Here is a 17,088-nt window from a genome sequence, read left to right on the forward strand (position 1 = left end):
AATTATTCGAAATACTTTATTGAGACATCAATTTACTCAAAAATCTAAAATTCACTGGATTAAAACCAACTGATCAGGAGCATAATCTTTTGCAAAAAGAAATTTTATGATGAGAGAATAAGTACAAGGAAGTTGTTCTCCACAGTATAATAGGTTCCACTGGAGTTATTTTCTTATCTCTAATTCATTTATAAAAAAACTAGTAACTCGTTTAAAAAATTAGAATGTTCCTTCAATCAAGCACCTATAGTTTCTTCTTTGCCATCATAAGAAATAGGATCAAAAAGAAATACATTATTTATAGGCACCTCCTTGTGAGAAACAGCTTTAATGGCCTCTTGAGCAATGACTCCTCCAAGAATAGCACAAACAGGCACAACCTCATCGAATATTATTTCAAAAAGGTCATCAAAAAGGCTAGATTTTGATTGGTCCACTTGATAGAGCTCAAACACATCTTTCCTTATAGCCTGCAGGGATTTTATGTCTTCAACCTTTGAGGATACTAAAGGGTGCCGGTTGTGTTTGTTTCTAAACTCTATCAGAGCTGAAAAAAAAAAACAAATAATGAAGTGTGAAATATAATTCAAAGACAAAAAGTTGGGGATATAGTAATTTTAAATGAAATTGTTTCAGGAACTTTTTTTTCATTTGAGAGATTTGACATTTTTAAATATTATTTCCCAGTGTTTATTAAAAAAATATCATTTTATCAACAAACTGTTAATTATACAGAAAAATGCTTACTCAACATAAGGAAAAATAAATCATTTCTCCTCTTTGTCTTTTTAATGCAGTCTGCGTTCTGTTTTGTATTCGGTAATATGATAACCTTCTTCAGTTCTGGATAATTAATGGTACCTTGTACTTTGACTGTAGTTTTTTCCTCTCCATCGTGTTTTCTTTTTTTACCTTTACCAGTAAGTTGTACTTGATCTCTAACAAAACACATATTTTAACTAGATAAAAAATATTAGAAACGAAGAAACCGCTTACTCAAAATAATTGTGTTCTTGAAAGTCAGCTACACTATAACCAAAAAATCCAAAAACGTCCCCAAAAATCAGTTTAACGTTATTTGCCCTGCATATTTTGTCAATTTTCAATAAGAGATCTGTTTTTATTCCCGTGGCTATAATGATAGTGAACTTCTTGAAAAAGCTCTGGTCCTTTGATGCCGGAGAATCAGTATCCACTTTAATTTTAACTAGTGGATTGAGTGCCCGGCCTTTGAGAAGAACTTCATCAGCTATCTGAAAAGGAAAAAGTAATTGAATAAGTCGTCAAATCTCAACAAATGTTCAAAAAACATGAATAGGTTATTATAAAAAGAAAGTGGAATAATTATAATCTGTTTCCTTATAGCAAAAAGTAAGAATCCTCAATATAAATGCAGAACGTTAACAAAGTTCTTTAACAAAATTTTGTGATTTCATTGTGATTTGCCACAGCCTGTATAGGCGGGTTCATAATACTTTACCAGGTCCACCCTGTTTTGTGTCGTAAACAAAACATTTTATGAGCTTTCGGGTCATTTTCTACCTGCAGTGGCATGCGTTTGAGTAATCCATTAAAAATACCTGTTAATATTATTACAACAATTTAATTGTAGTATTTACATAATAAATAGATATGTTATTTAAGACGATATTAGGTACAAACAAAAAGTATGGTACGTTATCATCAGATGAATATGAAGAATCTTTGTCGAATGTTACGGCTGAAGGCTCTACAATTTTGCCAACTGAATGGCAAGGTTTTCACATGTTCAATACAACAAAACAACAAACATCAAAATGTCACTCCAACTTAGAAAGAGGAATGATATACTCTGAAAGAATTCCGATTTTCGATTATAATATCATTGACTTTAGGTCGATGATGGCCAATATCTTGCACTGATGAGTGGCTAATGTGCTCGAAACCGGTCTGCAAGTGTGCCCGTTCCAAAATTAAAGGTCAGTTGTATTGCCAATTGCATATGCAGGAAATTTTCTGTGAAGATTCTTGCACTGACGCCTGTCGGATATAATCCAACGCCCTTCGTGGTATTAGCAAGAGGAGTAGTTGTTTTCTGTTTTCTGATAGATTTATTCAAATTTGAAAATATCAAGCACTTAATGAAAGACCCTATAGTTAGGGAAACGAAAAAGAGTCCTGAATTGTGTAGACATAGCAGATACGAGTTGTGGTTATTTTAATGGAGCATCTTAGGTATATATTATCGCAGGTTTGGAATCTATAGAAAATTTTGTTATCAATTCAGGTATTTGTGGTGCACTGTTTGGAACCTTTGGTGTAGTAATGAATATTACTGGAGTTTTATCTCAACACCAAACCGTTATTTTCAACACCTCGACAAGTCTTTCAATCACCAAGTGATCATCTTCAAGAGGAAGATCAAACTGATCACTTGGTGATCGAAACACGTGTCGAGGTGTTAAAATAACGGTTTGGTGTTGGGAAAAAACTCCTGTATCATTCAATTCAGGTACTATTTTCAAAGTTTGAGATCAGCTTTGAAAATTATATCACTTTTCCTGAATAAGCCGGTAATAATTTTTCCCTAACGAATACTGGTTTACAGCTGTCTCGGTGTTCAATGCTGAAAATTAGTCTAACAATGCGCTTTTGTGCTACGAATACTCTGATGAATTCATTACTACAACCCCATGCTATGATATTGAGGGATATATGTGAATATGCCATAGCAAAATAGATTTCTAGTAGACCTGCTGTGTCCTTGCATGATTTCATTTGCCTTAAAGCAAAGAATGTCTTGTTTAATTTGTTGCAGACATCTTTTATTTGCAGATCCCATGATAAGCTTTCATCCAAGTAAGTTCCTAAAAATTTTACTTCGTTACTAATCTTTATTTCGTCAATAGTTTGTAGGTCATCTGGAACATTATTTTTCCTATTATAGAAATTTACTATTACAGTTTTTGTGGAGTTTAATATTAATCTGTTTCGCTGACACCAGGAGCTAAAACTATCGATTATGCATTTTACCTTACTAAGCAGTACATCAATATTTCCCCCTGTAACTGTGATAGTGGTATCATCCGCAAACATGGTAAGGTGGCAATCTTTCAGATATTCTGACAAATCATTTGCATATAACAAAAAAAGCAATGGTCCAAGCACTGACCCCTGTGGCACTCCAAGCTCAACGTCGTTGCACCTTGATCTAACATTTTCACATTTCACAGTCATGAGGTAAGATTCAATCCATTGTAACAAGTTATTTGGGAACCTAAGTTGGGTCAGTTTTGCAACTAGAAATTCAGGAGACACTGTGTCAAACGCTTTTGTTAGATCAAAAAATAAAGACATTACAAAATTATTCGAATCCACTTCTTTGTAGATATAATTCAGTAAGTGATATGTTGCAGTTTCGATTGATTTACTCTTTCTGAATCCATGTTGATCTTTGCACAGTATATTATTTTCTGCCAAATAATGCGTAATCCTATTTGCGACTATTTTTTCAAATAATTTAGACAGTGAGCAGAGCAATATATATATATATATATATATATATATATATATATATATATACATATATATATATATATACATATATATATATATATATATATATATATATATATATATATATATATATCCAAAGTTATCTGTAGATTTGAATAATGAAAGCAGTTTTGTGACTTGTATATTATATTTCACTTGATTGATGGAAGCCATGATGAGGAAGTGTTCAAATTCAACTGTGATTTTATTATTTCTTCAAAATGTGGTTAACTTCACCTGCTTGTTCATACTCATGAAGTAGCTGAGGAAGCTATTGTATAGCAAAACATGTGTCGCGGTTTTGTAAACTGTTTTCTTTTTGGTAACGCCAATACCAAAAACCCCATAAGAATTGAACACTGCTTTTATGTCCTTTAAAAACAAGGTAGACAAAATATTCAGCCATATCATTTATTAAAAGAGGTTTTGCTTGTAACATTGAAAGTGGGACACCCAGTATTCTTACTTTTTGCCGTCTGACCCTAGAACCTAGATACAGCAAAATGTTTGATCAATAAAGACAAAAATGGATATTCAATTGTGCGGAACATAGTTGATTGGAACAATAGTAATTAACTTGATATACAGTCATGCAAGAATATATAACCACATAAAATACTACGTTAAATGTTGGAAATAGGTATGTAAGCAGGTCGAATGAAAAACATACTTCCTTTTTCTGAAGGATTATGGTTATTGTTAAAGCAAAATGGGAAATTTCAATTTCATCTGGTGGTAAATAATAAGGGTTTTCTAAGAGAATACAATTATGCGAAAACATATCAGTACATAGTATGAAAATTAATTAAAATGTATAAATACAGAACTATTCAAATACGAGTATCTGCAAGGAGATATCAATAACGGTAAGAACCAACTGTTAAATAAGTAATATTAGGTTGTTTCAAAAGTTTTATCCGAGCCACCCTGTATATTTCTTATCCCATAGTGAGTGAAAAAAACGAGCAACCCCCTAATAGGGGGCTCTTCAACCCCTCAAACTTGAATAGGGGAGAAGGGTTGAGTGATACTTTATTTGAAAGGTCTTGAAAGCCTCTTTATAACGGTGTATGAAAAACGTAAATTTGATGAACCGTTTTCGCCAAAAATCTATTTTGCAGCCCGAAAGAGCCACCTTGAATTATTTGGTCATTTTTACATGTACAAGCCCATTTTTATTAAGCCCTTTTTACAAACTTAAACAATTTTCAAAAAACCACATTCTTGAAAAAATTGAATTGTTTCATCATCATGCTTACAATAAAAAAAAACTGCGTGTTTAAATCAAATGTTCAAATTGTCCTCCATTAACTTCCATACAATAATACAATCTTGACTGAAAACCATCTCTGACATAGTTCAGCATAATTGGAGTTATTTGACGACACTCATTCACAATTCTTTGGCGTAGTTCGTCCAAATTTTCAGGGTGAGTCACAAAAATCTTGGAATTGAGATGTGCCCACAAGAAGTCCAGAGGGTTCAGATCAGGAGATCGGGCAGGCCACTCCACAGGACCTCTTCTTCCAATCCAACTGGTGCGGCGTAGTGCGGAGGAGCTCCGTCTTGTTGGAAATGTAATTGTTGTTCAAGTACCTAGTAAAGGATCGTTTTCTAATTGTTCAGTTATTAACGGATCAATCGCATTTTCCAGCATTTCAAGATAACGTTCGCCAGTTAAATTACCAGGAATAAACAGAAGTCCAATTAGGTGATCTTTCAAAATTCCTACCAAAACGATTAGCTTTTCTGGATGTTGAGTGTGAGCTTCTCGAAATACATGCGGTTTGTATCGCTCCAAATTCTATAGTTATGCCGGTTAACCTCTCCATTGAGTAAAAAAGTGCATTCGTCAGAAAAGCAAACGTTGTACAAGAAACTTGGGTTATTGTTGATACGCTCGGCCATAATTTCGCAAAACTCTTGCCTTCGATCCCAATCATCATTTAATTAATGATACAATTTAATTTTGTACGGATGGAACTTGTGTCTATGCAAAATTCTGAAAATGTTTTATTGACTAATACCGGAAACTTCAGAAAGTTGTACAGATTGCGTGTTTGGCATAAGTTGGATATGTCCCAATACCGCCACAGCTGCTCCTTCATCATTCACAATTCCAATGGGTGCCCTTTTTTATCCATTACTGAACCCGTCTCCACAAATTTTGAAATCAATTCCAGTACGTACTTATGGCGCAGCCGCTCGGGCACAATTTTGTTTTTGGCAATAAAGGCTAACCAGCTCAACACGTTCTTGCAAAGTGTACACCATAGTTTTTGAAATTTTAAACAAATCAGCAAAGTAGTAACTCGACAGATTGATTTCAATTCTGAAATGATCGAAGAAACGTTACAACCAGATAATCACCTTCTAAGCACAAAAAAATTAAGGCAAGATATGGAAATGTTTTGCTGTTTTTTATTTATCAGTTTGAGAGAAAGTATTATTGTATGGAAGTCAATGGAGGACAATTTGAACATTGGATTTGATTTTTGATTTTTTGATTTGATTTTTTTTATTGTAAGCATGATGATAACACAATTACATTTTTCAAGAATGTAATTTTTTCGCGATTGTTTGAGTTTATAAAAAGGGCTTGATAAAAATGGGCTTGTACATGCCCCCTATTAAAGGGTTGCTCGTTCAAGTCTAAAATATACGTCAAAAGGTGTCCCCCAAACAAAATCATTCGACGCGTTTCGGGAAATTTTTCCACTCACTATGGGATGAGAAATATACGGGGTGGCTCGTCTGAGATGGAACACCCTGTATGTATTCTACTGTGTCGTGTATATACTGATCGGTAGAGAATTTTGAACTCTATATACATAGATGCTAATAATTTTTTCTCCAAATTTTATTTTTTTGTCTGCATTCAACTCATTGAGGGATTTTTGACCAATTTTTCTTTACGAATTCAAATTGAACCAAAGCCCGAAACATAACCAGGCATTTGGCAATGATAGTGTTAATGAACGCATTGTTCGACGTTGGTTTGTAAAATTTCGTTCCGGAGATTTTAACCTCGAAGATGAGCTCCGAAGTGGTCGATCTTCAGTAATCCAGGACAAGGATTTGAGAACCCTGGTGGCGACTGACTCATCACAAATGGTACGTGGGATGGCGCAAGAACTTGAAGTCAGCTCCCATGCGGTTTTTGATGGTTCAAAACGTTTTGGAAAGGTCAATAAGCTCAAAAATTGGGTGCCCTACGATTTGAACGATCGACAGAAATTGTCACGTTTCGAAGTCTGTCCTTATTTCTTTTACGCAACCAAATCGATGCTTTTTTGGATCGGATCGTCACGTGTGATGAAAAATGAATCCTCTACGAAAACAGGAGACGTTCAGGACAGTTATTGGATATCGATGAGCCACCCAGGCACTATTCAAAGGCGAAAACCCTCCAAAAAAAGACCACGGTTACTGTATGGTGGTCAGCACTATAACTTTCTGCAATCAATCATTTATTTCCCATAATTGACAAAATACATTGTAAAGGGATAGTCACAGATACTACACAACTATAAAACTTAAAAACTAATGAGTGTATATTACAAATAGGTAAATTACGTACACATAAATTCGGTCACAGTATAAAAAACTTTGTCCAACATAAATATTTTGAGTTCTTTTTCAAATTTTACTTCCCTAGTACAATTTCTTACTGACTCAGGTAATTTGTTGAATAACTTTGGCCCAATACAACTAAAAATGCCGATATCTTTTAGTTAAGAAGTACTATGATATCGAAATTTGGTTTGGAGTTAGGTGATACATGGACACTTCCCACACGTCAGCCTAATCTCCGTTACTTCAATACAGGGTGGTAAAAAAATACAGTTTTTTCGTTTGCTTGAAAAAGTTGCTGAAATTTGATTATTTTAAATGGAACACCCTGTATATTATTGAAAATTCGGAAAGCTGCTGAAATTTGCTCTTTCTATGTATATCATACCTATACCTAACTAGTCAAGTTTCGGACTTATGAACATTTATTTGTGAAAATGTCCCTTCAGAATGGTATTTCCATTCGGTATTTGGTAAGCAGGCCATGATTACTATTTGACAGTAGCGTTGTGACATTCTCCTAATAATATCGACATTTTCGTCACTTCAGAAGTTGCAAATACCTTCAAAACGATGGAACAAAACTATTCAAACGAGGTTCTTATGAATTTGTTTATTATTTTTGGACAGTGTGACAAAATTATCAGCAGAACATGTAGAAAGTTCAATGAAATGTATCCGAATCTACCGCCAATGAACCTCAAGAAATTTATACGAATTCAGAATTCATCTTTTCAAGCACTGCGATAATCAGGACCAGGCAAAAACGGTCTTCGTCGACTTCATTGAAACCCGAGCAGCCACTTTTATGCTGAAGGAATTAATCCACTATAGTCCGGGATCCCTCGCCCTTTTTCGTACAAAAAATTCATAAGTGGTAGCTAACAGGGGTAATAAGAACGTAATTTGTTGATTTGGCGGTTGTCAAAAATTCATTACTAACTGTCTTTTTTTCATATAATTCTGAAAATGATTATCTGAATTACCCAAAAAAATATTTGTCCTACAAAATGCTCGATTTGATCAAAGAGGTTCCCCCTTTGCAACATGTACTATTTACAAAAACATGAAATATAATTACTAACCAGCTGAATTTTATTTGGTCAGTTAGTTGATATTTATCCATGAAGTCTAGAGTTACTCTAACCACATGCGGTCTAGCGTTGTCTTGTTGAAATATGGGGTTACCGATGGTCTCAAGATTTGGAAGGACATGTGGCTCCACTACTTCCTGAATGTAACGAAGAGCTCTCATGTTGCCTCTAATAAAGACTAAAGGTGTCCTGCTACCATATGCAATGGCACCCCATATCATTAAACCAACATATCATTAAAACATCAAACTGGGGAACTAGTCTTTCCCTACGACGCGACGTCTTCTTACTCTTGCTCGTCCATCGTGCATACCCAAACAAAAACGAGATTCATCGCTTAAGACTACGCGGTTCCACTGTTGATCCCAATTTATTCTGTCTCTGCACCAGTGCAATCGGTTGCGTCGATGCTCGAGAGTCAGTGGTAACACCCAATGCGCCGATATACGCATTCCAACAACTCTTCCGTGTTCTTAAAACCATTGATTCGTAATTGCCCTAGTAGAATCAGTCGAAAGGGTAGGGGAGCTGGTCTCCAAACCTGAAAGAAATGAAGATGACATTCTGCCCTAGTAGAAATGAACCAATCCCTAAGAGCCAAAAGTCTTAATCGGCGATCCTCACGCGCTGTTTCCCTGTGACGACCGGTGCCCCTAGCTGTATGTTTCTGGCCTTCTTGGGTACATGCCTGATAACATCTTACAATAGAATTCAAAGATCAATTGGTTCTTCTTGAAATTTCTCTAATTGAAAAACCTGCCTCACGTAAGCCAACCATTCGTCCTCTCTTATAATCAGTAAGTTGAGGAATACGACAAAGTCTTCGCACTCGAGGCATAGTGTTAACAATACGAAACACTTTATAGTATTTCCAATACCAACTGGAACAGCACAGAGAAGGAATTCCTGCCTCGACATAGGCGTCGGCATATTATTTTTCAGTGGTAGTTTTTCAGTTACTTTTACAATCATAGCAATTGATCACCCCACGAAACAGTTTTCTCAACTGAATTTCTCCACCATGGGTAATTTAAGGTAGTTGATTTCCGAGTCTAAAACTCTAAAATACAATGAAAACTCAAATAATCACACCGAATTATCGCCAAACATATATTTACAAAATAATAGAGGCCAACAAAATTGCTAGAAAAATCAAAATTCTTCTTCGCTATATTCGGATGAGGTGGAATCATCATCGGGTTGAATAACGATCCAATTTATGGAACTTTGCACATAATATTTGTTCTCTTCTTTTATAACGTGGGCCACACAGGTCTTCCACACATCACTATTACCTACTTCATTCACCACTCGCCTCATATTGTCAAGCACCACAGCATTCAAAGTCAGTGACTGATTACATTTCCGCAAGCTTTCTTTCATTGTGGCCCAAACCATTTCAATTGGATTGAACACACAATATTATGGAGGCAAACGTAAGAGAATATGATCACATGTTTAACACATCGAATCAATAATATACTCTTCAACAGTTAAAGCACAAATAAGAATAAAACTTGAAGAAATGGTAAATGCTCACACAAAAAAACAGTTAAAAAACTGGTCAGAATAGCTTCAGATACGGCTGAAATTTTACAGGCTTTTTAGTGGCCTCAACATAAATACATATGCAAAACAATATTGAAATATTTTCAATATAAATGGGTGTTTACCTTTCTATTTTACTTAGTATATATAACTTATTGAGAATCAAATAACGGATAACAAAAAGTTTCATACAGAAATGTACATTATGTGAAAATTTAGTATAAGAATTATTTCCAAAGAAATGTGAAAAAAAATACTATTTCTCAAACTATATCAGACGGACATCAGTGGTGGTGATCCTGACTTTAAACAAATTTTCTTTGGTACGAAAGGCAAATCCATGGTTGAAGACTGTTGGAGACTCCGTCTCAGCATAATATATTTCTGCATTTCCATAAAAGCTACTATTTCATGATTCATCGTTTTCGAGAAGGTTATTAATAAATTTTGATTACTGGTACTTAGATTGTTTCTTAATATACGCTAAACTGATTGTGTGTATACATGAAACGAAATTTTCATAATAATTTTCAGGTGTTGAATTAAATTGACGAATTACTTAAATTTATAATGCATATGGAGTTCCTCAGGGGTCGGTCTTAAGCTGCTCTTCACCATCCATAGGAATTTTCAACTTACCAATAATTTCATGTGAATATTACGACTTCATTTTTCTCAACTATAGAACACTTTGTACAGTTCAGTTAAAAATTACATTCCTATAGAAACAGTGTCGAATTGTCAAATATTCAACATTCAAGCAGAATGGAGGAATCTGAAGACGTGAAATCCGAAGAAACGAAACCTGAACTTCTCGAACAAGGTGAACATAAAGAGCAAGATCCAGACGATGGTGAAGATAAAGAACAAGGCCCGGAAGAAAGTGAACCTGACAGGAAACTTAGCGAGGGTGTCGACTCCATTATATACCATCCAGAAGATGAAAACAAAGATGTCGAAGAGGACTCTGAATTTTTCGCGGAGAAAAAAGTTGTTCCACAAATGGTGACAGGGGAATACATGCCCGAACATGACGACGTTTCCCCGCAGGTAACTTCAAACAACATTGGAGACGATACAATGGAAGAAGAGAACAAAAGGAAACTAGAGACCGCATCTGAAGGTAATAGTATGATGAATAGAGAAGTATTTAGTGGTAATCATCAGAGAGAGGGATTTCAACTGGCGCTAAATTTTTATATTTATTTTGCTGTTATTTACATATTTTTGCAAGTTTGGCGGAAACTTCAAACTTCGGAAATACGGCTATTCTGAAATTTGAAAATCTTGCTTTTAAGACTCACTTTGAGATTTTTTTCATGTTATAAATACATTTTTAATTTCACATTTAGAAGGCATTTTATTAATGAACTGCATACAATTTATTTTCTATAACGAATGATAAAAGTTTTCAGTGAACTTTTAAATAAATATTACTGGATTTTTTCCGAACACCAAACCGTCATTTTAACACCTCGACACGTGTTTCGATCACCAAGTGATCATCTTCAAGAGGAAGATCAAACTGTTTGATCTTCCTCTTGAAGATGATCACTTGGTGATCGAAACACGTGTCATCGCCCAGGAATTATTGAATAACGACAATGACGATCCAGATTTGCTTAAAAGGTTTATCATTGGTGACGAATCATGAGTATATATTGCTTTGCTGGCGACAGCACACTTGTCTCGTCATTCCATTGAAAATTGTACACACAAGCTCAGATCAGACCTTCATTGGAGTATTGTTCTCATGTATGGAGCTCTGCATCTAAACATATCCTGAAGCTGCTGGATTCCATCCAGAAAAGAGCCATCCGCGTGATTGGAGACGCGAACATCACATGCAACCTTTATCGCCTGGAACTTCGAAGAAAGATCGGAGATTTGTCTCTCTTCTATAGATACTTTCACGGAAGATGTTCAAGTGACTTGGCACCGAGGAGCGGTACATATCAGAAATACGCGACGGGCTGTGGCTGCCCATCGTTTTGAGGTTCAACTCAGTACACTTCACTGTTTAAGAACTCTTTCACCTGGAGAACTGCGTTTATTGGAACAAAACTTCCTGAGAAAGTTTTTCCAAATAAATTTAATCTCCAGCAATTCAAATCCAATGTGAATCACTATTTTCGCACAGGCACCGCTCTGATAGCGTGTTAAGGATTTTCCTGTAGTGCTTGTGTTTTGTCCTTGAAAAAAATGGGTATGACATCGAACCAAAGTCCAATCCACACTGGCGTAGTGCATCAGGAATTCTTGCCAAATGGTCGCACGGTCAATAAAGAAAAAAACAAATCATGCATGGCTTTTGCATCACGATAATGCATCTGCTCACTCGTCATTGCTTGTTCGTAATTTTTTGGCCAAAAACACCACCGTAATCATGCCTCGGCCACCGTATTCACCAGATTTGTCCCCTATAACTTTTTCCTGTTTCCAAGATTTAAGGGCGGCGTTTTTCGACGATTGCGTCTCCACACACCTGAAGAAGTTACTGTATAGCGAAACACGTGTTACGTTTTTGTAACTGAACAGTAAAAATCTCACAATAAAGTGTTTCTTGAATATATTGAATACGTTAGTTGAAAAAATTGAATTAGACATCACATACGACATCAATTCGTATCAAATGAAATACGTTAGTTGAAATTAAATTAATATCTTAGTATTTATAGTTACCGCAAAATTAAAACTATCGAGCGACAAAATAAATTCAAGCGGTCTCACAACGATACGAAACGCGTGTAGAAGAAAGGTTGCAACTGCGTTGATTTTGTTTCAGTAGTACACTTAATGTAGTCACTTAATGAATGGTTCTAGATAAATAGAAATATGTCTCGGCTATTATATTTTACTGTAGGTCGTATTTTTCGATCAGTTCCCGTGTTTTAGGTGGCATGAGTGGCAAAATGCGAGTCACCATTTCAGAAACAAGTGAAAAAAGTATGGAGAAAGAAAAGGAACAGGTAGCCGATGGAGATGATGAATCGGAACAGAAAATGATTGAGAAGACCGCAGAATTAGCCGCGGATGGAAGTGGAATTGTGCCTAAAGAACGAGTATCTTATATGACCACAGCCACACAAAAATCCGTAACTATCTCCGAAACATCTTCGTTCTCCAAAAAGTAATTTATTTATTTTCAATATTTTTCAATAACAATATTCACAAACAGGAGCTCACTCCACCTATAAGGAATTTTATAAAAACTGTCCAAATCTCTACGTTTTGCAATCTAATTTTTCATCATCAGGAGCCGGTAACGATTAAAAATGATTTTTTGTTGAATAAACATAGAGCTCGGGTTTAGGCATTGAACTATGACAAATTAGTAATTATTATGAATTACTTATGGAAATAGATATTTCGATTATCAAACCAAGATCAACCGGTCTGTGGTCCTCCTGAACGTGGTGCGATTATTCTGTATGGGTCAATTGCAATTTTCATAAAAATAAAACCCTTTTCATTGTTTATACCAGAGCAGTTTGTGAAATGATAAATGAAAGGAGAGTTTTGGATAGTTTACATATGAATCCAAAGTATTTGTTCATTATAAATTCGACTTTGAAAGTAATTGAAAAGAAATTAAAAATACTACATTACATTCAAGTGAATAGGCCAAATTAATAATAATAATAATTTATTCACACATACAAGTTACACAGTTATACAGAATTAGTATGAAAAATAATACTTTGCAAATAAATTAAGATAACTCACAAAAGGTAAACCTTGAGCGTGAGATGCTTAACTATAAGCTATACATTTATACACATATACCCAAATAACACATAATCACAAGAGAAATAATACATTTCCAAGTCTGATTCAAACTTATGTATCAATTAGAACTTATGAAAAAACTATTAAGCTGTTTCAAAAGTGCTTTTCTAGTTTCAAATTTCAACAAATATGTATTCTACTAATTTCGCCAACCGACTACCATCTTCTCAAGCACTTCGATAACTTTCTCAATGGTAGAACCTTCGTCAATCAGGACCATGCAAAAACGGCCCTCGTCGACTTCATCCAATTGATCGACATATGTCGCATTGGCAAAACTGCACTGATTGAAAATACGCTAAGTTTGACTGTTCTGTTCTGGTCTTCCCTTTCAACGTGTGAATTCTAACAGGGTTGCAGAATTATCCCAGCTTCAACCAGATAAATTATCTCGAGAAACATATCAGGTAGAGGCGGGAATTGAACCAACGGCCTTCCGATCGTGAGTCGGGCGCACTACCACTGGCCTGAACGAGTTGTTTTTCAGATGATTTGATTTTATTTTGATTAAATTGAATGATTATTCACTGAGATATTACAATTTGAAGTAGACTCATAAAAGCGGACAAAACTTTTGATACAACCTGATAGTTGTATCAAAAGTTATACATACTCATTGTTGAAACTGACTGAAAAGCAGTCTGTTGACTTTTTAGCATTGTAAACTTGTCACCACTAGTTGTTAAATCATCTGAAACACTATTATTATTTTAGACCAAAACAAAGAAAAAGCACCAAGTCGCAAATGAGAGAGAGAAGTTTAGTTTATGATTTGAAACCGAGATTTCGATTGGAAGAAGAAGATCTACGTCGCCCCAGTGGCGATTTTGGTTTAGCACCTGAGGTGGATGCTGTGGACTCCTCAACAAAATATTATGTATACATGGACGATGAAGCAGAAGAGGAAGAGGATGTAGGAGTCGAAGAAGAGGAGGAAATTGAACGCATAGATAGGGGGCCCTATTACGTGAAACATCTCACTCTCAATATTGAAATAAGAAACGAAAAAATTCGTAGTTGCATACTGCAAAAAAAATTATCGTTATTTTTTAAACGCAGGAATATGGCCCACGTTTTGAGAGAAACAGACCAACAGTACGATACACAAATCAAATATGGAAAGAAATTAGATACTTATGGGGAATTGGTTGAAATTGATAGAACCCAAAGGAATGCCATTGCGCAAGAACTCAATGTACTGAAAGAGAAACGGGAACAGAAGTTCAAAGAGTTGACCAAGTTATTCAATGACATGCAAGAAAGAGAAAAAGAAATTGGGTATGTCTTTTTTATCATTCAATATAGTTGCCTTCGAGGGCGATACAACGATTATAGCAGTCAGAACATTTTTCGATACCATTTTTATAGTAAGAATTGTCTTTAGCCTCAAAATAGGCATCAGTTTCGACGATTACCTCTTCATCAGAGCTAGATTTCTTTCCAGCGACCATTCTCTTGAGCTCTGAGAACAGCATAACGTTGCTGGGGACCAGATCTGGAGAATACGGTGGCTGCGAAAGCAATTCGAAGCCCGATTCATGCAATTTTGCCATCGTTTTCATTGATTTGTGACACGGTGCATCGAATTGATGAAACACCATTTTTTTTCTTCAGCGTTTTTCGGCGAATTTGTCATTCAAACGCTCCAATAATGCTATGTAATAGTCGCTGCTAATGTTTTTTCCAAGATAGTTGATGAATATTATACCATGCGTATCCCAAAATACTGATACCATAACCTTGCCAGCTGACTGTTGTGTCTTTGCACGCTTTGGAGTCGGTTCACCTTGTGCAGTACACCCAGATGAAGATCGTTTTCATTCTGGTGTGAAATGATGGAGCCATGTTTCATCCATTGTCACATAAATTCCGGTTTTTTACAGTGAATTTGCTTCAAACACTGCTCAGAATAAAAAATTCGTTGTTGTTTTTGGTCGTTTGTTAGATCGCGCGGCACCCTTTTTAATTAACACGCTTTTTTTAGCTTCACCTGAATGTATGTATGTTTGTTTGATCTATTTGCGGGCAGATGTAACCTCCTTGATATATCGACATTATTGCTTGATCTATTCGCGGGTGGATGGCGTTGTAAGTAACTCCTTGATATATCGACATTATTACTTGATCTATTCGCGGGCAGATGGTGCTATACGTAACCTCCTTGCACAAACGCACAGACAAACATTTGAAAATAAATTTTTTTAGTTATATTTCGTTCATACGAACGAAACCCCAATAACAGTTTTTCTCAAATAATGTATAGGCAATAACGAAAATTTGAATAATTATTGATACAAAATAGGACTATTGAAAGTAATGTAATCAATTTCAAAATAAACACTGATGCCATAGTCTAAGTAACAAGTACTTATTTAATTCCTTTCACTTTAATCAAACATTAGGACTGAGAAGTTATTCTATTTGGAATGGAATCTGTTTTGATCTGATTTTTCACGACGGTTTTGAACAGGATCGTTCTCTACAATTTCTAAGGTGATTTTATTTTATCCATTGAATTCCAAGGCTACTTCTAGTCACGCTTTCAATTAATATAAATTTAATTACTTAACCCTTCCAATATCTATAAGTCAATATTAGGATCGGATTCAAGTTTTGTTTTCCACTATAGAAATGGTCTCATAAATAAAAAAACTGGAAACCCTATACCTGATAAAGTAATTGAAAGGCTTATTCGACGTCAAAAAGTTCAAATGGAAGAGGTCAGTTCAATGCGGCTGAAATACCTGCAATTAAAAGAGATGGTTGCAGAAAAGGAAAGTGCTATAGAGGCCTTGGACAAAATAGGTATGGTTCAGTTTGAAATTGATTTTGAATATAAACCATTCTGGATGTTACAGGAGAAGGTCTGCATCTTATGGACTATGAGCAGCTCAAAGTAGAGAATCGAAGCCACGCAGATAAAATTGAAGAAAAAGAAGAGGAACTCACCAGACTAAGATTCAAGTGTCAAAATACAATACAAATTCTGGCGCATATAAGAGAAAAGTCGTCTGCGTTGGATTCTGATATAGACGATATCAGAGAAGATTTGTCTACGACAGAAATACAAAGTCTGCAGGTCAATACCTAATTTTTTTAAAATTCAATTCACCCTAATAAGTTGATGAAAAAAAAAAGGGAAAATTATCTATAGTTTTCTGTATCATCACAGAAACGTAATTACTTGTTAATCTAATGATTTGTATTCTTTACTAGTCTTTCAATGCTGTTTGAGAGTGATCTATTGCAGATATTGCTGAGTGAGATCTAATCAAATACATTCAAGATTACTTAAAGAGTGCAAACTTTCGCAGTCGGAGATAACCATGCCATTGGTGGTAGGCGTGGCCACGTTCCTATTGGCTAAATTAAATGACCTTTCAGGAGAACAATGAAATGCAGGTAGCTAAATTTTAATAATGTTGAATCCTTCTTTCTACCGTTTCTTCCGTTCCCCATATAGTTTTGGAAAGTAACTCTAAGTATTCTACAAATGCGATAACGTGCGAACCTGCTTTGAGTACATGTTCCGCTACTGCTGATTTATTGG

At 35.3% G+C, this 17,088-nt stretch overlaps 2 protein-coding genes across 2 annotated transcripts in view; one reads left to right on the forward strand and one right to left on the reverse strand.

The window, feature by feature from the left end:
- Positions 1–17,088, reverse strand: part of Aos1 (SUMO1 activating enzyme subunit 1) — a 23,140-nt gene continuing 6,052 nt past the window's right edge. Inside the window, exons 3-5 of the mRNA XM_074169546.1 lie at positions 997–1,253; positions 748–938; positions 1–547 (exon numbers count right to left, since the gene is read on the reverse strand). Of these exons, the coding sequence (XP_074025647.1) occupies positions 237–547; positions 748–938; positions 997–1,253 (759 nt within the window). The 3' untranslated portion in view covers positions 1–236. The remainder of the gene's footprint in view (positions 548–747; positions 939–996; positions 1,254–17,088) is intronic.
- The window catches only part of LOC111516308 (uncharacterized), a 9,597-nt gene continuing 2,911 nt past the window's right edge, over positions 10,403–17,088 (forward strand). Inside the window, exons 1-5 of the mRNA XM_074169544.1 lie at positions 10,403–10,872; positions 12,645–12,879; positions 14,253–14,816; positions 16,168–16,343; positions 16,397–16,617. Coding sequence (XP_074025645.1) covers positions 10,515–10,872; positions 12,645–12,879; positions 14,253–14,816; positions 16,168–16,343; positions 16,397–16,617 — 1,554 coding nt within the window. The 5' untranslated portion in view covers positions 10,403–10,514. The remainder of the gene's footprint in view (positions 10,873–12,644; positions 12,880–14,252; positions 14,817–16,167; positions 16,344–16,396; positions 16,618–17,088) is intronic.

The sequence above is a fragment of the Leptinotarsa decemlineata genome, unplaced genomic scaffold (assembly GCF_025532065.1).
Source record: "Leptinotarsa decemlineata unplaced genomic scaffold, Ldec_3_MD MMD2_P_RNA_scaffold_5, whole genome shotgun sequence".
Lineage (NCBI taxonomy): Eukaryota > Metazoa > Arthropoda > Insecta > Coleoptera > Chrysomelidae > Leptinotarsa > Leptinotarsa decemlineata.